General features: G+C 41.1%; 1 protein-coding gene across 2 annotated transcripts in view; it reads left to right on the forward strand.

The window, feature by feature from the left end:
* The first annotated feature begins 378 nt into the window (after positions 1–378).
* Positions 379–23142, forward strand: part of PCP4 (Purkinje cell protein 4) — a 52067-nt gene continuing 29303 nt past the window's right edge. Inside the window, exons 1-2 of one of the 2 annotated variants that reach the window (XM_015882850.2) lie at positions 379–473; positions 19826–19877. In XM_015882850.2, the coding sequence (XP_015738336.1) occupies positions 465–473; positions 19826–19877 (61 nt within the window). In that variant the 5' untranslated portion in view covers positions 379–464. Of the gene's footprint in view, positions 474–1975; positions 2039–19825; positions 19878–23142 lie in introns of those variants that run through there. The other variant, XM_015882844.1, reaches the window with a different exon arrangement.

Here is a 23142-nt window from a genome sequence, read left to right on the forward strand (position 1 = left end):
GAGAGCACCCTTTTCCATCCCTCCAGGAAAGATGCCTGACAGAGAAACACTGTATGTTGTAAGAGAAAGCGTAGTGAGATTCATGCTGTCTGAAGTATGGCCTAGTGATAGAGCTACGGTGGGTGACACAGTAGCCATGACATTGGTGACCCTTGGGACTGAGGCATTTTCAGGGCCTGAAATGGGTGGAGAAATCCACTCTCAGACCCCAGGCTGAAAGATCTTCCTCCCACAGGCAAGGCCAAAGGTAGTTCCACAACCGCCCGCCAGAGGGCGCTAAGGCTCCTCAGATGTGTATCGCGGGGGCTCGGCGAGGCCGAGGGCTCTCATTGGCTACCGCTGGGCGGGCCGGGCGCGGGGCGCCGCTTCTTAAAGGGCTGCGCGGGGCGGCGGGCGTGCGGTGTCGGGCGGGTGTTGCCGTGAGGGGTGCGGGCGGGTGTGTGTGTGCGGGGCTGCCGGGAGACATGAGCGAGGTGGGTGAATGGGAGCGGGCATTGGGAGGGGAGGGGGAACTGCTGGTGCTCTTTGGAAAGTATGTGGATGGGAAGAGGGGTCTGAGGGTGCGGGAGGCGCCGAGCGTTGAGTGTGGTGTTTGCTTTCCTAAGCTCAGCTGGGGGAGGCAGGGGTGATTTGGATGGGGCTGGGTTGTTTGTTGGCTGTATGTGGGGTATGAAGCTCGTAGCTTTTGCAAAGCTGCTTTTTTAATGAGTCTCTACAGGTGTGTGTGTGCTCTTTCAAAGTGAGAGGTGTTGCCTTGCTTCAACCGTGTGCTTTGGTGGAGAGATTGGGGGGTTGAAAACCGGACTTCAAAGGTCTTTACAGTGCTTTTTTTCCCTGCACAATCACTGTAGAACAGATTGTGCAGAAGCCAGATGTGGGAGCTCATGGAAAAAATGACATCTCTGTAGTCTGATGCTAATGTGAGCTTCATAATTATCCTTCCCAGGTCAGTATTTAAGGGAAAGAATGTGGATAGTTCCATAGCCTGGAAGGATCACTGCCTGCTTGTAAATGAATAGGCTGTTTTAGTAGAAGCGTTCTGGGGGCAAAGTAGTGTTTTTCTCTTAGGTGTGTACTTGGCCAGGATGACTCCTTGACAGTCAGGCAAGTGCCAGCCAGAGTCAGCTGGCAGCATCCTGAATTCTTCATTGCACTTTCCCATGGGGATGAGTAGTGGTATCTGTAATTACACCTTACCTACCACCTATTTCTGGAGTCTCTTTCCTGTTATAGAAGACCTGCTGCTTCTCTAACAAATGGCTATTCCTGTCTTAGCAACACAGAAAGCACAGTATCAGTTCTGACTAGCTGTTGTGCAACTGTTATGCTTTGGTGCTCTCTTAGGTAAAAGACTTGAGGTAAGGACCTGAGACAGAGTTGTGAGGAGAAGCTTATGTTTTGGTTTGTGGGTCAAGCAAGTGGGAAAAGCAGAGGGAAGCTTCCCTGTGCTTTCCTGCTGCTTGTGGAGATCTGACAGCCCGAGCATACTTGCACCATGCCTTCTGTGACCTCTCCTTGCTGCTGCCTGCATTTGAATTCACTGGGCAGAGTCTGAGCTGTAGTCTTTTACAGAAGCTACACCTTTGCCCCCCACACTGCCTGCTCCTTTAGGGTAGTGTTTAGGGAGAAATTGTCTGGTGAGGAGGAATGGTTGAATGACCCTGCCATACAAACTGCAGATGTGCAAGGCACTCGCAGGTTATATTCTTGTGCCAGGTTGTACTTGCTCAGTAATTCCACTTTCATAGTTTAAATCATATTGCTTGCTTTGTGCATGGTGTGTCCTGATGAACATTAAGATCACTTTTAATATCACCACAGGGGTTCTTTATTCATAATAAATTTCCTGGTGCCTCACAGAGCAGTATTTCTAGCACACCTTCAGAGCTAGAAATGCTGTCTTTCTACGTTGCTTAGCAGTGCAATCAATGCCTTCAGTCCTGCTGTCATTCAACAGATAATACTGGAGCATTTATCACCCACAGCTACAATGAATGAAAGCCGACAGTCAAAAGAATATTCTTCTTCCGAAAGACAGGTGGGAGCAACTGGACCAACTCAAACCACTCCAGTTCAGAAGGCTGCTTAAAAGCAAGGGCAAAAGGGATTAGAAAGCTCCTTAAACATCTGTTTGCTCTGTTTGGATGGGGGTCTCGGTGGATTTCAGTTGTAATGCTGTAACTGATTTTTTTTTTTTTTTTTATTTTCTTTGTCCTAATCTGACAGAGAATCTGAGGACAGTGATTAAAAAAGGCTCATGTAGAGCCCTGGAAAGATTATCTCAAAATGGTGTTGGGATGGCTGAAAGGTTTTAGCTTATGTTAATAATTGCTAGTATTTGAGTGGAACTTAAAATGCAGTTGTAGCAACCTCTGAAAAGAGCTTTCAGATCATTTGGAAGTTATTTGTTGGGACTTTTTGTGTGGCTTCTTATTTTACTGTCTAAAACAAAATTAACTTAGTTTCTGATTATTGCTGTCCTGATGGAGAAGTCTGAAGAGAAATCGGCCATAAATCTGACTACAGTACTCCTTTATTTTCGTGCAGCTAACTTTTTCAGTGAGGAGAGAACTGTGCAGAAAGTCTTCATCTGAAATTAGTCTTAAAATGTATTTAAGGTGCTTTGATTGCTTGGTGAAGATCTGGCCCTGGAACAGGGAACTTAAGGTATAAGGGTTTACCTAGTTGGATCATGGAAGTGTCCAAATGTATTCATTGCTAGATGCTTCTTGATTTTAGCTGGAGGTGGTTCATTATGTACTGAAATAAGCTTTTAGGTGTTGAAGTAACTTTGGAAATCTGTTCTCAAGTAATTGAGGAGCCTTTTCTCTAGGTCTGTAGGTTTATTCCTTCATCTTTAATGAGCATGGAGAGAATGGCTAAGCTGTTCAGAGTTAGCTGCTGTCATACAGCGTCTGAGGCAGATGCAGCTGTTCTTCCATTAAAGATCTCTGGTCACCTAGGATGAACTGGGGAAAGTCATCTTCGATGTCTGGTTCACAGCTTATTCTGTGGAGTAACTATTTGACATGTCAAGTTAGTAAGGTCGTGCTTAGACAGTATTCCTCTGGCATAAAGGTTTGCAAGAAGTATTTTTAACTATATATGAATATCTTTATGACAGTTATTGCCGCTCTTTCCTTCTGTGTTGAATGGCTCTGGCTGTTGTTAGGGATCAGTCTTACTCTTGGAGTCTGACTGTAGGATGCTTAGGTCTCTTAGCTGGGCTGGGAATACAAAGAACTCCAGCTGTTGTTTCTCTCTTGGGTTGCAGCAAGCTCCTTCCTGTTGCCTTATGGCTCTTGAATTTGGCTGCTGTATTGTGCCCATCTCTGGGAGAATCATGAAGGGTACATGATTGTGTTGCCTGTAATGGGGATGTGCAGGGTATTTCTGGCTCATCAGCTCAAATCTTGTGGGGAATGCCAAGCAGCTCCCAACTGTAGCCCAGAGTACTTAATTTGTGCATTTTGGACCTCAGACTACTTTCAGATGGTTACACAACAGTTGCATTGGAAAAGATGTTGTCTTCACTAGAAATGTGATATGCCTGACATAGGGGTCAAAGGCTTGTCCTGAAATTTGAGCTTCACTGGTCCTTGGAGTGGGAGGAGATGCCTTATAACCAAGGCAATCTACTGTGACTGTCTCCAAGGCAAGTAGTACCTCTTGGTGTGGCCATGTTTCCAGTCTGCTAGAGCAACATAGGGTGTCTGGTTCCTTACAGGTTAAAGAAGAACCAGGGATGTATTTCCATCACTTAAATACCCTAGTTAGGAGGCTGTTACAGAAAAAGAGGACTGTGGCCAAGAATGGAACTTCAGACACAAGTGCTGGTGTCTTAGGCACAAAGGTGGTGTCTTAGCAAGCAGACCTTTTGCAGTAGGATGAGGGGATGGGACATTGACAGTGCTTTTTTCCCCCAGATGCTGCAGTGATCCTCAACTTTTAAACTACCAGTTTCACTGAGGTTATACCCACAATAGGTACACAGCTGCACAGATCTGAAGTGCAACAAGAATGTGGCAGACTGGAGGGAGAAACTGTGCAGCTGTTGTAGGATAGGGGCAGGACTTAAAGGTGTGTGAACATATATGTTTTTAACTCAAATATACTTAATGGCTGTGTAGTAAATTGCTTCTCAAAAGAGAAGGAAGGAGAACAAGTTCTATTTTAGATTTACCACTCTTCCACCAGTGGATTCAGGCATCTTCTCAAACAGCACTTAAGAATGAGGTTGGAAGCTAATCTCCTTAGTTTGGTGAAGGTGGTACAGTTTAGAGAGAAGCTTGTTTTCTTGCAGTGTGTAGAATGCTAACAGATTAAAAGAATGTTCTAGCAGGGGACAGTCAGCTTCAGATAATATTCTTTCCTTATAAGAGGGTAACTTCAAATGCAAACCTCTGTAGCTGTAAAGCAAGAAAACTGCATCCAGCACTTCAATATGAAGATTAAAAGAATATCATTTCAGGCTTCAAAGGCATGTAATTTTTTAATCAAATGTCCCTGCATTTCTAATGTATCATCAAGCTGAAGAGGATCATCTTTCCTCCATTTCTATGCTGATTTGATCATGCTTGTGATGAAATAAGGTGTATGGGTCAGTGTTTGCTGTTATGTATTACTGCTTATTTCATAGACTTGGAAAATATGTCAGTGTTTGTGTTTTTTCTTTTTGTAACAATAGTACAACAGAACTTGTAATACATACCCTAGACACTGGGTATGTAAATCATGAGACTCTCATTGCTTGGTTGAAAAGGGCTGAGAGAAGGCTGTGTGCATCAGAGGAAAGCTATGCCTTTCTTCATCCTGTCAGTTACAGCAGAGCCTTAAAGCCACAGGGCTATGCAACACTTTATTCTTCGTGAGGCATATGATCCTTTAATAAAGATGAATAACAGCCTCTCTTTTTCTAAGAAAAGGTGTTCTGTTTCTTTTTCCTCAGTTGTTTAGACACTAGTTTAACAAAAATAGGCATGCCAAATAAATAGAAACTAGGGGAAATCATAGCTAACATTCTTTATCCCTTTACTTTTCCATCTACTTTTAATAATGACGGTCGTTCTTTCTTTCTCTTATGGAAACAGATAGAGGGGACAGATAGGCTACTAGTCTCTTCTTAGGAAAAGAAATGACAGTCTTTGGAACAGGCTCAGAGCAGGCAACTACAGAAGAGCTGTAATTGTGAAACTCGCTTTTAATGACAGGATTAGGGGAGGAGTAACCCAGTTTATCCTTGCTCTCCACATCTCTTCCCTCCTTCCATACAAAAGAATGTATGGAATAAGTATTGCATTGGCCAGGTCTTCAGCTGCTATTTTCTCACTTGATCAATTCGTACCAAGTGGTACATACCCTTATTTATGAGCAACATGAAACTTGGAGGAAGAAGCACAAGTTCAGTCAGAGAAGTGAAGATTGCCTACATGCCTTGAATATTATTTACAGCTGCGTTCTCTCTCCTCTTAAAGAGAAAAGTAGTATTTTAGAGACATTGAATTTTCTTACCTTATCGCCTTAGTATGCAGTGTGTGAAATGTGACCCAGAACAGAGATGTACCTTATACTGTAAGAATGGTGAAGGTGGACTGAATGATGATAGACCACTTTTGTTGAAGCTGATTGTAAGACATGAAGAGGGAGTGGGGAGGGAAGCTGTTAAAGGTGGTGTCCTTCTGACTTCAAACTTTAGAAATAACCAGATTAGAGACTAGTGAGTGTTGTGCTTGCTCATTATGTGTGAGATCTGCAGGTTCTTTGGTTGACACTGGCTGAACATGAGCCAGCAGTGTGCCTAGGTGGCCAAGAAGGCCAGTGGCATCCTGGCTTGTATCAGAAATAGTGCAGTCAGCAGGAGCAGGAAGGTGATTGTCCTTCTGTACTCAGTTCTGGTGAGGCTGTACCTCAAGTACTGTGTTCAGTTTTGTGCCTCTTACTATGAGAAAGGCATTGAGGCCCTGGAGCATGTCTGGAGAGGGACAATGAAGCTGTGAGGGGTCTGGAGTGCAAGTCTGATGGGGAGGAGCTGAGGGAACTGGGATTGTTTAGTCTGGGTAGAGGAGGCTCAAGGGAGACATTAATGCTTTCTATGACTTCCTGAAGTGATGTTACAGTAAGGTGGGAGTCATTATCTTCTCCCATTAAACTAGCTAGAGGGAATGGTCTTAAGTTGTCCCAGGGAAATTAAGGTTGAACGTTAGGAAAAACGTCTTCTCTGAAAGAGTAATTAGGCACTGGAACATACTACCCAGGGAGGTGGTGGCATCACCAGCCCTGGAGGTGTTCAAGAAGCATTTAGATGCTGTGCTGGGGGACATGGTTTGTTTGAATATGTGCATGGTTGGATGGTCTTGGAGGTCTTTTCTAACCTTGGTGATTCTGAGATTCCCTAATGTGTGGAGAGGGAGTTCTAGCTATGGCAGGATGCGTACAGATGAGTATTTAGTGTCACAAACAGGGTCCTGATGTCCAAGGGCCTGGCAGAAGGTTTAAGCTATTTTGTCACCAGCTTTATTTTCTGCTCTTCAGCTAGCTCATTTGATTCCAGTTACCCAGTACTGCCAGCAACACTAGGGAAGCTACTGTAGAATAAACAGTTAAATGGGTGTCATGGTTTCAGTTGGAGCAGAATCCGTTTTCTTCATTGCATCTAGTATGATGCTGTGTTTTGACTATAGGAGAAAAACAGTGTTGATAAAACACCAATGTTTTAGGTCTTGCTGAGCAGTGCTGTGAGGAGCCAATGGGTGCACAATGAGTTGGAAAGAGACAGAACCAGGGCAGCTGTGACCTAAACTGGCTGAAGGGATATTTCATGTCATTAGAATCAGAGAATGGCTTGTGTTGGAAGGAACCTCAAGGATCATCAGCCTCCAACCCCCATGCTGCATGCAAGGCCACCAATCTCTGTATCTAATACTAGACCAGGCTGCCTAGGGCCCCATCCAACCTGGCTTTGAACACCTCCAGGGATGGGGCATCCACAACTTCTCTGGACAGCCTGTGCCAGTGCCTCACCACAATCAGAGTAAAGAACTTCCCTGGCATCCAACTTAATTCTTTCTTCCATCAACTTAAAACAATTTTCCCTTGTCCTGACACCATCTACCCTTGTGAAGAGTTGACTCCCCTCCTGCCTGTGGTCTGTCTTCAGGTACTGATAGGCCGCAACGAGGTCACCCCTCAGCCTTCTCATATAACATCATGCAAAACCATAAAACTAGGAAGTTGGCTGAGTGGGCATTGCTCGGTGGTGAGTGATTGCACTGTGTTGCTTGTTTTGTTTATATCTTTTAAAATATGTATTTATTTTAATTACTGTTATTTCTCTTCCTTTTCTGTCTTATTAGATTTTATCTCAACCAATGAGTTCTATATATTTTTTTTTTCCTGAGTCTCTCCCTCATTCCACTTGGGGGCTAGGGGAATAAGTGAAAGGCTGTTTGGTGCTTAAGCCATCTGCTGATTTAAGCCACAACAATGGGAGCCAAATGTTCAAGTTCTAATGATTTAAACTCAAAGGCTGTATGCTGCTGTGCACCTGAATGGGGAGGGCTGTGTGTTGTGTCACAGCACAATGTGACTGTAATAAAATTGGGGAAGATTAAAGAGCTGCAGGAAGCCTGGCAAGCTGTGTGCCCTGATGTAGAGGTATTTGTGAGGATTTCAGGTGTGTTATGTCATCCCCAGAGAAGATGCAGTTCAGAAATGCCCAAGCAAGCACTGATCAGGCCTATATCCCTGAAAGTAGGACAACTCAGTGTAACAAGCTTTTTAATCTTGTCAAGAGTTAGTAGGCTCTTTCCAAGTGAATCAGTGGCCCTTTCCAAGCTGAATCCATTGACCTGCATGATATTAAGGAAGGGTAGTGCTTTATGAGGGTGTTTTAATAGATGTAGTAATACTATCCCACAAAGAAAAGACTGGATTTAGTGAACTAGTGTTTCTGATCCAGACTCATTCAGCAAGTCATGTGGCTAACACTGCTATCTAACATGCTGCTTTGCCTTTACCATCTCTATGAAGAAGCTGCTTGTTTCAGCAAAGCCATGAATAGGCACTAGGATGAAGTTGGGTTAGTGAGAGGAAAGAGTGCCCTCTTCTATGAGAGAACAAGGGCACTGGGCTTTGGATGTGCAAGATAGGCTTCCTATCAAAAGGGACTAAACAATGCATCAGACAGGTGAGTGCAGATAACCTAAGGTAACTGCAGTGTAATGGATGGTAATGGAGAGTAGCTGGCCTAAGATGAACTGAAACATGTAGCTAAAACCAAAAACATCTGAAGTGCTCAAGTCCCAAGTGTTGGGTGAGTCAGTAGGGGAGAGGTGTAGAGGCGGAAAAATAGTTCTTATTTAAAAATCACAAGCATGTCTTTCATTTGGTTTCTAGTGCTTTTTAGTCTCTAGTTCCAGTGCTCCACACAATGGGATTACTGCAGTGTTTTCCTAAAAAGCTACTTTTTCAAATCTTAAGGACTAAATACTAAGTATTCTGGTTGCTGAATTTCTAAGCACAATTTCAAAACTAGTTTGAAATACCCTGAACAGTATCTTTTATTGGAACTTGAGAGATACTGTGTAGAGTTGTGGAATGAAGTCTGAGCAGCACTGAAAACCAATTCCTGAAATTCCAAACATGTTTTAGTGGAATGTGAGGTGAAGGGATACAGAACTGCTGCAAAATAGAAGCAGCAACTTGATTGGAAGGAGGAGGAAAATTAGACTAGGCAAATGGAGGTGGCTGGGCAAACAGGTTTCTGCACATTACGTAGTGGAAAAATAAGACGTGAGGCTTCATAGCTGTTTCATATGTATCACTACTTCATTCAGATCTGACAGATGCATACTCATCACTTAAAGAGAGAATAAGCACATTGTTGGCTTGGCACACATTTAAACTACATGTGCCAGCACACGTGTGCTGCAGTTTAAGCAGGTCAGCCAAATGCCTAAGGCAGGCCGACTTCATGCCTATTTTAATTGGCCAGTCAGATTTGGCTGGCTATTGCTTCAGCTTCTTTTTCCAAGCTATGGCATAGCATTAGCATCCAAGCCAAGCTAAATATGTCTCTCCAGAAAGACTGCAGGAGACCCTCAACTTGCCTCATGAAGATTTTGTTCTGTGTTCTGCCTTGTATTCCTTGCTTTGAATAGAAGCTTGGTGCCTTTTCACCCTGGAGCTAGTTAAAGGGATGGAACTGCATATGTGGAAACAATTAGCTGAGGATCTAGCATTACTCTTGTAAATGGTGGAGGGGAAAAAAAATAATGAGTTGCAAATCCAAATTCTAATAATATCTTTTGTGGTCGTATCATATAAGCCTTGAAAATTAATAGATGTTTTCATCAGACTGCAGTGTGTCAGACAGCACACAGCTGGATCTAAGTGAATGTTGTAATCTGCTTTCTGCATGAAACTTAAGTCTGTTGGGATATTAACAAAACAAATACGTGCTGGAGGAACACATTCAGGTCCTTTTTTTAATGACTTTATGTAATGGATTGTTGTTAACCATGTATGAATAAGCTGACAATATCTTGCTAATGTGCAGTGGAAGAAATGTGAATTTTGACTGAACTTGCATTAGAAAGAACAGTTCTGTGGAGGAGTATTTGAGGCAACACAATGAGGGAGCTTTGCTTGAGTGTCTGATCAGTTTTGCAGAACTGCCATGCAAGCCAGCAGTGTGTGATTGCAGCCCAGAAATCCAGCAGTATCCTGGGATGCACCAAAAGAGAGGTGGGCAGCAGGGAGAGGGAGAGAATCATCTCCCTGTGCTCTGCCCTCATGGAGCCCTATCTAGAATGCTGCTTCTAGGCTTGCGGTCCACAGCACAAGAAAGACGTGGAGCTTTTGGAAGGGGTCCAGAGGAGAGCACAGAGATGATGGGAGGGCTGGAGTGCCTTGGCCATGAAAGAAGTCTGAGGGGAATTGGATTTCTTCAACCTGGAGAAGGCTCTTGAGAGACCATGTGGCCTTCCAGTGCACAAAGGAAGACTACAGGAAAGACCAGGAGAGTCTCTTTTCCAGGGATTGAAGTAGGACAAGGTGTAATGGCTTTGCACTAAAAGAAGGGAGATTTATATTTGATACTGGGAGGGAGTTCTTTACTGTAAGTGTAGTGAGGTGCTGGAACAGACTGTCCAGAGAAGCTATGGATGTCCCATCCCTGCAGTCATACAGGGCCAGTTTGGATGGGGTTCTGGGCAAACTGGGCTGGTAGGAGGTGTCCCTGCTCATGGCAAGGAGGTTGGAACTATATTGTTTTTAAGGTCCCTCCACCCCAAACCAATCTATGGTTCAATCTGTGATTCTCTGGTGTCATGAGAACTTGTTCTAAGGCTAGAGCACTGCAGGAACTGAAGAATATTTAGTCCTAGGTCAGGTGAACCTGGTGCATCTATCCTTGGGGTCAGGGATGCTGGGAACTACCTACAGCTACACTGAAAGTTGTTTTCCTAATTTCTCTGCTGCTATTAACATCAAAACTGATAGTAGCATTAATTTCACTGAGCAGCTGCAGGGTCTGGAGAGCTTCTAATTTGTGGAAATCCGTATTTTTCAGCCAGCTCTTGGATGAAGCTTGTGATCTGTCTTTTTTTCCCCCCCATCTACATTCTATGTGAGCATATATGAATGCTGTCCCTGAAGCTCAGCAATCAGTGTGACCTTGTGCATCACCCCATACATTTTCCTTCTTAGTGCTGCGGAGTTTATTTCTAATCGCTTGGCTGCTGCTTGGATACACAGTGCCAAGGCAGCTTTGTTAGGAACTTCATAGCACTGGAAACAAAGCTGCTCCCCCAAAGTCTCAGTGGGTCACTTTCAATGCGGATCTGAACAATAAAGGACAAATCTCTGTCAAGTACGGCCCAATTTCAAGGCAGCTTCAGCTGCCAATTCAGAGTTCCCTGTGTAGGGATGTCCTGGTGGCACAGAGCCAAAGATAACGGGTCTGCGTCATCTCTTTGTGCAGCCCCTGGGTAGGGTGCGCTGCCAAGGCTGCAGTGTGCTCTCAGTCCAGTGATTTCCCCTGCTGCTGGAACAGCCCCACAGAAGCTGCTGTCAAAACTGTAAATGGCTCTCGGGCTGCTTGCGGTTGCTGTCTGTGACCACACTGCTTGCCTGGGGGGGTTGAAGAGCAAAGTGATGCATAAACATCCATGCTGCTTCCTCATGCTGTTGTCTTGAAAATCAGAAGGCTTTTCCCTATGGTGGAGGCAGGATGCTGCTTTGTACAGTGACTTGAAACTTTTGTAATCAATAACGTCTCAAAACCTGGCTGGGTGGCAGTTCTAGCAGGCTGTAGTAACATCTGTTTACCACTGAAATAAGTAAGGATGTGAGGAGGAATTTTGTTTGAATTGTACAACTGGAAATAAATAAATAAGCTAATAGCAAAAACACCAGAACTTCTGCAGTCTGGAAAGATGCACAGTCTGTTTTAATAATGATAAAGTCGATATGATCAGATATGAAGCAATTTGTCAGTGCAGGCTTCTGCCATCAATAACCAAGCTGTCCCTTGAAGACAGCCTCTAACTCAATTACAGCTGGGTTTGTATCTTAGCAAATTAAATTACCCTCAATTTCAGCAGAGTTTGGAGGAATCAAATATAAAGTAAATATTTGTTTAAGAAAACCAACACCATCCATAATCAGCTATATCATGCCTGAGCAAGGAGCCTGACCCCTTAATTGGCTTAGTGCATTCTTCCCATCCAAGACTGCTAATATTAAAGGGTATCCAGGATGCCCTCTGAATTCAACACTTTGCTATGGTCCCCAGGGCTCTGATTAGCTCCTCATCAATTGCTACAGTTAGCTGCCATTAACTGTGCCTGTACAGGTGGCCAAGGCTTATAATGGAGGTATGCTGTTGGCATGTATCTAGACCTCCCCTGTCTCTGAGCTGCTTTGGTAGCACCTGGCTGTGTGGGGTTTCTTTGAGCTTGTGCGACATCACAGGGAGATACAGATCCATGTTGAACTGACAACTGATGAAATGTTTTGGGATCTGCTTAGCAAATAATATTTCAAATCGGGGCACTAGAATATTTGAAGTTTAAAAAATGTAATGATTCCAAATAACTTCTCTTGAGAACACCATGGCTTCCAGATTCTTTCTCTCAAGATCTGCTGTTCCAGCTTTTTAGGAGAAAGCCAATTCAGAATAAAATGAGCTGCTGAAATCATTGGGGGATGCAAGGAGATCTTTCTTCTTAGGAGTGCTGTGCAGCAGTGCTGGAACAGATAACCCAGAGAGAGTGTGGATTCTTTGCCCTTGGGGCTTGCAAGACCTAGCTTGGGTAGGCCATGGGTATGACCATGGGTAGGGTCACCAACCACTAGACCAGGCTGCCCAGAGCCACATCCAGCCTGGCCTTGAATGCATCCAGTGATGGGGCATCCACAGCCTGGACTGGATCACACAGGGACGGGGAGTTCTGAAGGCTGGTTTCCTGTCCCAAACTTCCTTTTCTGGAACTGTGGTGCCAAATTTAATGCTACCAGTAGATAAGAACTAATAGGATTAAAAAAAGCAAGTGACCATCCAATGAATTCCAGTCATTTTTCATTTATACTTCACAGCTTAATCAATCTATTTTTATGTAATTGAAATATTCCTCTCGGGTCACCTTGGTATTTCTTATTTATCAATTTGCAGTATAATTAGAGGACACAGGCATTACCATCCTTGTCCAAATGAGAGCTGAGGTATATTCTTTTGCTAGTTAGTGTTTGACGGCTTATTCCATAGTTAATTTTACTCTGTTTATATTGTTCTTAATAGAACTTAACGTGCAGTTTAGAGATCTCACAGTGCCGCAGTGAGATTCCAACTCTCACTCAAGCAACTAACACCACTGAAGTAAACACAAGTACTTGTTCACATGCAAGTTTTCCTGTAAATAAGCCTTGCAGGATCAAGCCCTGTTTCCTGCAGGAAAGAAAAAAAATGAAGGATTACTTCTCAAGGCTGGCACGGTAATTAACAGGATTTGGGAAATACATACTTGCAGATGCTTTCAAAATTAACTTCAAAGATTCCATTAATCCCTGCCTCAGAAAAAAAAAAAAAGTGATTACAATGTCTTTGGAGAAATATCTACTTAATAACGTTTTTATTCAGAATATGATAATAACCTAAATATTAAACAAGCTACTGTTTGTGCTAATTATGTTGATCATGTTTGGTGTTGGTGTAAATATTCAGTTTAGAACACTGCATTGAATTTGAATACAAAATCAGCAGGTTTTCAGTGTGTTGATTTATAAATTGCAGTGCTGCATTGGTGAAAGTGGGGCATAGTTCTCCTCTGTGCTATTAGAATCTATAAATACAGCACTGTAAGTGGGTTTCTGCATCTCAGACAGTGATTCTCTCTGCTCCTTCTCATTAGCTGCCTCCCTCTTTACCCTGGAAGCATACTGGGTGCTCTTGCTGAGGACTCGCTTCAAATCCAAAAGCTCTGTTTAGTCAATAGTGAACTAGCTGCACCTTGCTGACTGAGCCAAATGCCTGAACACTGCAAACACCCCCATGATTAAGGCACTCTGTCCATTGGGTGAACTAAGCATTTTATGTAGACTTATGTAGTTTAAATGGCTAAAAGGTGCAAAGATGTGAGTGCTCAGGTTGTATAATTTTTAGGAAGATATAAGGAAATTGCACAGGCAGATGTTTCTGGAGAGGCTGTGTTTCAGTAGCTTAATTCCACCAACCTATGACTTCTTACCTTTTGGAGCTAGGCATGCTGCTGGGCAAATGAGGGGAGAACAGATTGTATTTTGTCCTGATTACCTCGGTGGCAAGAGCCAAACATTGATTCACAGTGTCTAAGAAGAAATGCATTTCTGGTTATCTACTGCTGTGTTGTTAATTTCTGAGAAATATTTTCTTAGTTACTAGGATGTCAATATGTGTGTGTGTCCATGCTCGTGTGCCTTCAGTGACTAAGGAAGTCATAGAAAACCAGTCCACAAATTCCACCATAATTTGAATCACATCTGCTCATTTTGGCCCAGTTCTGGGGTTTTAATGTATAAAAATAGCCATAGGAGATCCTTAAAATTAAGGACAATCAATAGCTAGTCAAGTACAACACTGCTTGACTGCATGAAGATAATTACAGAAATAGTCAGAGTGCCAGGGAATGTTTAATTTTGACAGCCGGTATTGAAAGATGAATCCTGGCACTCTTGCTCTGGCAATATTATGCTGCCCTGGCAACGCAGGACAGGCAGAGAATAGAAAATTCCCATTGTGCAAAGGGACATGAAGAGAGTTCTACATAGGTTTCTATACTTTCACAAAGAACTGAGATCCTAGGTTGATAGCAGCCAGGAAAAAGCGGTAGTCTCCAGGAAGTCATTTCTACCAGAAACTGCTAGTCATAAAAACAACTGCTTTGTACTGAAGTACATATTGATAAATGTTTTTCATTTCTCTTGAGCGCTCAAAAGATATCATCTGTGATTTCATGCAAAGATGTACAAGAAGTCTGCAGGTATATCAGACTCACAGATACATGCAGACAAAGTAGTGGCTAGATGTTCTGTATCTGTTGCTGTTACCTTTAATGGGGGCTTCAAAGGATGATTTTATCTCACAAATATTCAGTTGTGGGGGGAAAAATATGTGGAGAAACTTGCAGAGATGGCAAAATAAACCAATGAGGAGAGTTTATTTCTAACAAAGTTTGTGTAGTGGTATTTGAGCTTCCCTGGGACTCTTCAGTTCTATCTGTAAGCGTTCTTTATGTAACTATTGGGGTTTAACATCAATCTATATCACAGACTGGTGTTGGAGACTTTAAATTGGAGTGAATTTGTGAGAGAGTTTGTGCATGACTCTCCTGTCGCATGCCAAGATGCATTCTGTTGTTCCCTGTTCATCTTCATGCATTTTGATATACAGTTCCCAGAAATCTCCAGCAAAGAAGAATTTCACCAACTTGCACTGAAATTCCAAATTCTACAGAGTATATCCACTTGTTCCAGATCATAGATATTTGCTTTTTGCCTCTACTTAAGTTTTGGGTCTTCATCTAGTTTCTGACCTCAGATTTTTTGAAAGAGCAGCAGTTCCACAATCCCCATTGATTTCAGTCAGTTCCAGATGTCACCTCATCATGGAACTGTTTTCCTGTGCCATGCTTGTGTAATGTAGTGATTAACCAGCAACAGCAAATGGTTTCCTCAGTGCTCACTACCTGTTTTTCTTTTTAATTTAATTGAATATTTGATTTTCTTTTTTAATAGCAAATTCATACCTAATAGAAAAAAGCATGGAAAAGATTTTCTCAAAATCAGGGATTGCATGTAAACACTTGGACAGGAAGTGCATGGAAGATGAGGCTATATGAAGGATGTAGCGTTGTGTGTTTTCTATCTTTATATCTAATTGATTGCCTATAGTGTGGAGGAGTGGGCATGCAATTGTAATGTCCTTGAAATTCTACCTAGGGAAAGAAGAGAAAAAGCACTGACACAGTAATGACAATATAAGCTTTGGGATCTTCCCACACCTGTAAGCGAAGTGAGCTCAGCTTTGGCTAATTTCATTAGCCTAAACCTTTCTGGTACCTTTAGAGATCAACCAAAACTAAGTAAAAATCAGCCTAGAACGTTGTGTCCTTTTTCGTTCCTAGATGAAGTCCACAGTGATTGCACAGATTCGAGGTACTGAACAGGAGATACTTAGACCTGAAATCAGTGGGCACCAACTCGGTGCATCTTCAGATTGTTCTGCTGCAAAGCAGGAAAATTACAGGCTGTACCTGAAAAACTTGGGAAGTCCTTAAGTGAACACTTATAAAATTTTTATTTGAAGAAAAGTTACGAACTTAAGTTTCTAAAATATATTTTTCACTGCTTTTTCTCATTCTGGTGCTAAAGCAGCTGCTTTTGGTAATTACAGCAGAAGACTGTGGAAAAACACCTGTGAAATACTTTGGATGCATCTTATACATTTAACAGAAAATTCAGCATAGAGAACAGATATCACTGATAAGTGATAACAGCACAAATTTTAGTGTCTCTTGGCATACAGCTGGCTGACCTATGACACAGATGTTTTTTATGCTGTGTTGTACCAACATGTATTTCCTTTTGTCACACACTTGATGCCTTTTGTGTTAGAGGCAGACCTGGTAGCAAAATGAGGCTTAAGAAAAGCCTAGGATTTGTGCAGATTTCCCTGCTGTTCTCCAGTCGATGAGAACAGAGCGTGCTAATGATATCCAAAATATGTCAGTGAAATAATTGCTTAAAAAAATTCTGATTCAAGGCCGCGCTGGCCATTTCTGATATTAACTTTACAGAAACATTCCACTGTCTCTATTTTCTTAATTTTACCCTTGAGTGCTCTTATTTCTTTCTTGTTCTTTTTATTTTCTTTAATGCAGAAAGAATCGACATTTAAATATTTGCAACCACTGCTTCACTGGGGTACAGCATGCTATGCCATATTGGCTCTGCACTCAAATGAAAGATAAAATCATCTGACCCATTTGTCTGAGTTCCCTGACAGTCTCACCTCCTGATACTGGGCTTTCCATACCTCCTCAAAAGTAACTCCTTTGCCCCAAGAAACTTCATAACCAGTGCTTGGATACAGTCCCTAAATCCTGAGGTGCAACTTTGTACTGTAGCTGAAAGGGTCTGAAAATCTGAATACAAGAAGTGAACGGAACAAAAAGCAAAAATTAGGTTTGGGATTGCAGGGTAGGTTAGGAGAATGAATAGAAAACCTCACTGCAGTAATTTAATGTTCTTATTGAGAAATCCTCCTGCCTGAAAACTCACTTTTTGCCCTTAGTTTGTACACCTGGGGACTAATTCTGTAGTTTTTACATTACATTAGCGGGCTACAGTGTATGGCAATAAGAAGGTAACAGGAAAGTAAACCTATTCTTCTCTTCTGTGGTTCCTGGCGGTAGCCCTTTTTCCTTCATCTTCTGACAAATTGGGAGTGACTTTGATTTTTGGAGACATTTTTAATGATGTGCCTTTGATGTTCAGCAAAACCACTGAGTTAAAAATTAATATAGCCCCAAGCAGTCATAAACTATGTTTCTTCCTACGCAACGTGGCAACAAAACTGTTTATCCTGTTTTACTGGATAATCATTATGGTTTTGGACTCATGTTCATTTTGGCTCAGATGTTTCCTCTTTGATACCCAATGGACAGTTTATTCAGTGCTTCTGTCCTAGTCCTTGCCTTACAGAATCTGGGGAACTTCAGATTTGAGTGATGGAAAATGACTATGAGTTACAGGAAGCAAAAGGATTAGACTACTTTAAGCTTTTAAAATATGGTCAGCAACTTGGGGATTCCTTATTTAAAAACAAAGCCCAGAAGTTAATACTATTTTTTTTTATTTTTATTTTTTTCCTATTTCAACATTTTTAATTTGATCCATTGGCTCTGAGGACAGTATCTGTTATGCCAGCTTCAAAAGGGCTTTAATCCATTGCTTCTTCAAAATACTCCTCCTCACGTTCAGTCCTTTGTTTGGAATGACATTGGAAACCTAAGCCTTGTTTTGCAACCTGTGGTAGCATCATGAAAGGTGAAGAAAGAAGCAAGAGGCTAATGCTAATAATATCAGCATCTTGAAAATGTTTTGTTTTGTGTTTATTTTTTTTAAAGTAGATTCAGTGATTGTATTGAAGTAAATACTGAAGGCTTTGCAAGTGGATGAATATGTTGTATATGGCTTTTTTTCATAACAATTGCAATGCCCCATTAACAAGAAACTGATTTTCTCTTTCAAATCCATTGGTCTTATTTGGAATACAGCACAGTGCTTTTGGATGAAATTATGTATGCAGCAGAGAAGGAAGGGCTATCAGAAGCTTGTTTAAGAGACTTTCAAGTTTCATTCTCTGTATGTCTAATGGTCCCCAAACAAGCTTTGTGTATTTAGTCTGATTTTAACTTATAAAACAATTTTGACCTCATGAACAGAATAAAGTCTTCAATGGCTGAAGCTGAGATTTCATTTATTTTCTTTAACAGTACTTCCCCTTCTCCCAAAGGGGAAATCGTGAGACATGAAATGTGTGCTTCCCTATTCCAGCATTGCATCAGCAGCAGACCAAACCTGACAGGTATAGCCTGGGGAGGAAAGAGGAGCCTTCATAACAGCTAGGCAGCAGTGTCTGAAATACTCAGAAGGAAAACCTAAAAAAAAGCATTTAAAAGTGAATTTTTAGAGGAAGTAATACAGTTAATGGATTTTTACTTTATAGAAAATGGTATTTTATTTTTTTGGGGAGGTCCTGGTAATTTACACTGAAATCTTGTTTCAAATAGTGATTGAAATTGAAATATTGAAGTATTAATAAAGCTTAATTTAAAGGCATAAATGTTAATATCTTTAGCAAAACTGGTGACTTATGGCTGCTGTGAACTTATACTTTCAGATTTTTTTATTTTTTTTTTTTAAAAAAGCCCTTTAGGATCTTTTTTTGGATTTTTTCAGCATTATTAGCTTTTTTTTTTTTTTTCCCTCCCTGTTGCAGACTGTGAACCTCCAGGGAGAAACAAAAATATACTTCCATTGCTTGGGATGGTAGATATGGACTCAGTGTTGTTTTCTGTAGGGATTCTGTCTCATTTCACAGTGTGAGATGAGGCAAAGGCAGCAGAGCAGAGTCATGCGCTGAAGCCTGCCACAGGGAGGAAGATGAGAAACCTCACCATGGGCATGTGGATGCACGATAGACCATATGTAGCTTTTTTTTTTTGCCCTCCTGAGGGGTTTGAAGAACTTTTCCTTTCTCCCTCTGGCTTTCTATAATGAGAGCTAAGAGTAAACATGAAGGTTTTGTACTTACATCATGAATACTCTGAGAATGCAAACACAGTGGGAGATGAAGGACAGAAACTAGAGGAGTTTTTAATCAGCTGCTCTGCAGTAAATACCTGAGGATAAGTATGCCTGTATGATTCTTCATAACAGAATGAGTATGGACATCCATATTTTAGTGCAAACCATGTGGTTTACAGTGCTGCTACAGTTGTTAACTTTCCTGATGCGTGAAGATATGTTGCCTCTGAGTGCAACCAGATTTATTCACTGTAAACTTAATACTCCTGCCTTTTCACATGGACAGCTCTAGAGGATGGATTCTTTAATCTGTTTCAGTAATACATATTAGTATGAATAATTTTGTGTAGGGAATTCAAATCTTACCAAACAAGTTTACTAAGCACCTTAATTCCACCTGTGAGATGCTCCCTCTGTGGGGTGCAGTATAGAGGTTTTTACTGAGTAGCCATTCTTAAGCTAGTATGTTATATAAATGTAACCACACTAATACAGCTTTGCTATGGTGAATATCTGTTTGGGCTGCACTGGCATTTGCTTTAAGTCACTTAGTATTTATTCACAGTATTTTGCATGGCGTGTCATGAAGGTGTTCTTTAGACTAAGTAAGTTGAAGTGGGAAGTTCCATCTGTGCTTGAGGACAAAATGGAAAGTCTGACCAATGTCAAAAGAATCCCATGAATGGAAGTATGGCAGACACCCAAGGGAATGTCCTATTGAAGCTCATACCTTTGCACTGTTTTAACCAGACTACGCGTAGCCCATACTAACAGGTGATAGCAGTGTACATACATGTTACATGCATAGTACCAAGTACCTAAATAGTACCTATTTAGACTTCTAGTTTTCCTAAACAGCATCATAAGATGGTGAGTGACTATCCAAGAGATTGAAGGGAAGTCTTGCTGTAACTGCTAGCAGTTCCAAGAGGACAATCCAAGTTTGTTCTAACTGCTTTTTCTTTCCCTCTTCTACCAGAGACAAGGAACCGGAGCTACAAATGGAAAAGATAAGACGTCTGGTGAGAACGGTGAGTGTAAGCTGTATTTCTTGATGGAGAATACTGAGCCAATTAAATAGATATGGATATAGATATTTACTATAATGACAGATGTCAGACAGCATCAGTCTTGTTTTGTTTTTTTTTTTCCTCTGACCTTTTCCATGTTTTTGAAAATCTCTAAGGGCTTCATGGGATCATGTCCTTTGTATATTTAAATCATGCATTTAAGTAGAGATTTGCTCCTGAGTTTGTACTAAGTAAATCAAATGTTCAAATTCATTACAGCTGCAAAGAAGGCTAGAACACGATAGTGTTTGGTATGTGAGAAAAGAACAGAAGAGAGAAGATTAAATGTTATAAGTAGTTGCTTCATGATTGAGGAGGGTGTACAAAAGTAACAAATTACAAAGAATTGTCCATAAATGTAATTTTTGTGGTCTGATTCCACCTAACTTTAGGCTGATATCTGAGGTACTAAAGTTAGAAGCCACTTGCTCAGAGCTCATCTGAGAGTTGGTGTGGAGGAGATGTAAATGGGGCAGATCATAGTGACCGTACAGCAAATGATATCCTGACTTTAGCATTCCACATAGCTGGATGAATGCTCCACTGTTCAAAGGGGCAAGTTGGTTTCTTGGTCTCTAACAGGATGGCAAGCAGAAATCAATTACTACTCCACAAATGGTACAAAAAATTCTATCTAGAAAATGGTTTTTGTTAGTTAGTTTGTTTTTATTGCTTTTAAATATAAAAGAAGAAAACCAACTGAATTTTCAGTAAAAACATTTGGTATTTAGTTGATAACTGGTTTTATTTCCTACAGGAGGCAGAAGCACATTGCATACCAACAATCACTCGGTTAAAATCCTGTTACCATCAGCAATATTTTTCAGAGGAAAACATTTTGATCAGCTTTAATTATAGACTCACCCGAATATGAGGCAACAGCATTTTGTAGACTTTCACAAACAGGGAAGTGATTGAACTAAATAAAAAAAGTGCTGTTTGCTCTGTTTGATCATCTAGCTCTAATCAAAAGAAGTATGTTCTGGTAGTTCATCTTCTCCAGTGAAAAGCAAGAAGAATGTAAGTGTCTGCTCTGAAAAGTTAAGGGTTTTATTGGGGTGAGATATTTGAGCAGTGATTTTAGATGTGCATTCTGGTCTTTGTGTTGGTTTGCCCAGAAACATGAGGCCCTCTACTGCAACATATCCTGAAACACTCAGTCTTTTTTTTCTGCTTAGTTTTCATATTACCGAGAGGTGACTTTCCCATAAGAGTTGTTTGCATAATGCTACAGTAAATGAAATCAGTGGATGATGTTCCCAATATGATAAAACAAAAATTAAAGGATGGAAAAAAGAAATAAATATTTTGGCTTGTTATAGTGTTGAATTAGTGGGAACAAATGTATCCTGACAGCAAAGCCATTTGCATCCTGAAGTTAACAGGAAAGGAAGGCAAGCAAAATTATGCCAACCATTCGGGCAGCATGGAAAGCATGTTTTTCTCTTTGCCGTTAAAGCACGTTATGAACTGATAGCCCATTTACTATGAATTTCTTTACAAATAAAATCATCCTACTGCCAAATTTAGCTTAGATTTGCTTATTCTGCAGCCTTTTTAGGGGCAAATTTCTGTTTCTCCTCAAGGAAAATTTTGACTGGGTTGCGTTATTAATTCAAATATTCAATTCTACTTAGTTGTAGCATAGTTTTATGTATAATATGAACAGGCAAATGCTTACTTCATCTTAGTTAGATAACGTAAATTATTTTTGTAATGAAATTATAACCAAGAACCCGTCACCCACATAAAAGAGAGCAGCAGCAGGGGAGATAGAACACAGTCCCTTTTTTCTCCCAAATCCACATACTTGCAAGAGAATGAAGTAGATTTAGACCTTTCAACCTGAGACTGAATTCTATATCAAAGAAGCAGAACAAGTCTGTCTGTCTGCACTTCATTAGCCGTATGTAGTTAGAATTTGAGCAAAAGTAATTTATTCTTGAAACTGGGTGTGCTGTAAAACCTACTTACAAAATGTAATATGCTGTCTATTTTGGCCAGACGTCTGCAAAATGTGCATGTTTTAAATTTATTTTCTTATCAGCCACTTCTTCAGATGATCATTTCCCTGTCAAAATGAACCTTTCCCTCTTGTTGGAAAAGGGAAGTGGAGGGGAAGAAACAAAACTGCCTTTCATTTTAGTGTAAAATGTGGAGTTGTACTATGAAAACTGTTTGAGAAATTGAACTGGCATAGTCACTGTCCTTGCTCTTGATTACAAATCTAGGAAGAATGGCCAAGAACTGGCCCTGACAACAAATAGTGATGCTCAGATCTTGTTACGGTTTTGATTCACATAATGGAGAAACTGCTGTGGGTTGAAGTTTTTTGTGGAGAGTGAATTTTTGGGTCCATCTCTAGGCTGAGTCAAAACTGGAGAAACTAAAACCAATGTCTGTGACAAGTGTACTTTCCCTCTTTGAAGATGTGTATGGGGTTGCTGTTGCTGTAAAGCATTTAAGGAAACTAAATATCTGAAGCCTCCTTTTATAGTAGTGGTAGGTTTGGTAGTTATTAATGAATGTGCGTTGTTTGATCTCTGGGCAGCGATACCATATACTCAGTTATATTTAGTCACTCCAGCAACAGCCTCTCTTAGTCTTGTTAAAAGTCTCTGCTGGAGGTATTTACTACAAAGCAAAAAATGCAGGCTGAGTTGATGCAGCCTTGTCCTAGCAGCCCTACTGGCACAAGAGGATGTGCAATGGGAAAGACAGCTTCAGAAAAACTGTGGAGCAGTGATGTGTGACAGTGTATGTCAAAGCCTGCGATAATGGGAGAAGAAAATCCTGTACAGAAACTGTACTGGTTGTGTTGATAAATGGAGTGTACCTAGATGGGACCTTCATTTGTCAGCAGTATCTTCCTGCAGACTGCTAAGTGGTAGTGTCTTTTCACTTCCAGAGTACTGGTCATTAGCAGACCTCCACTGTATTTGTATAGTATACACCACTATATCCTCCTGGCTTTATACATCAACAAGCCAGTAATTCTTGAAAATGTATCTGTATTATAAATACTGAATAATCGCTTGGGTTGGAGCCAGTTCTACTGATGTTGAAGGTTAACAGCGAAATTCTCAGTGACCACACAGGATGACATTTATCTGTCCTGACCTTTTAAACAAGTTGTAGTTTGGTCTTGATCATGACCTGTAAAAGGGCAGGTAACGATTCATCTCTTCCTAAAGAATAACAACTACTACAGAGTGCTATCATGGTA

Source organism: Coturnix japonica, chromosome 1 (assembly GCF_001577835.2).
Source record: "Coturnix japonica isolate 7356 chromosome 1, Coturnix japonica 2.1, whole genome shotgun sequence".
In the NCBI taxonomy this organism is placed as follows: Eukaryota; Metazoa; Chordata; class Aves; order Galliformes; family Phasianidae; genus Coturnix; species Coturnix japonica.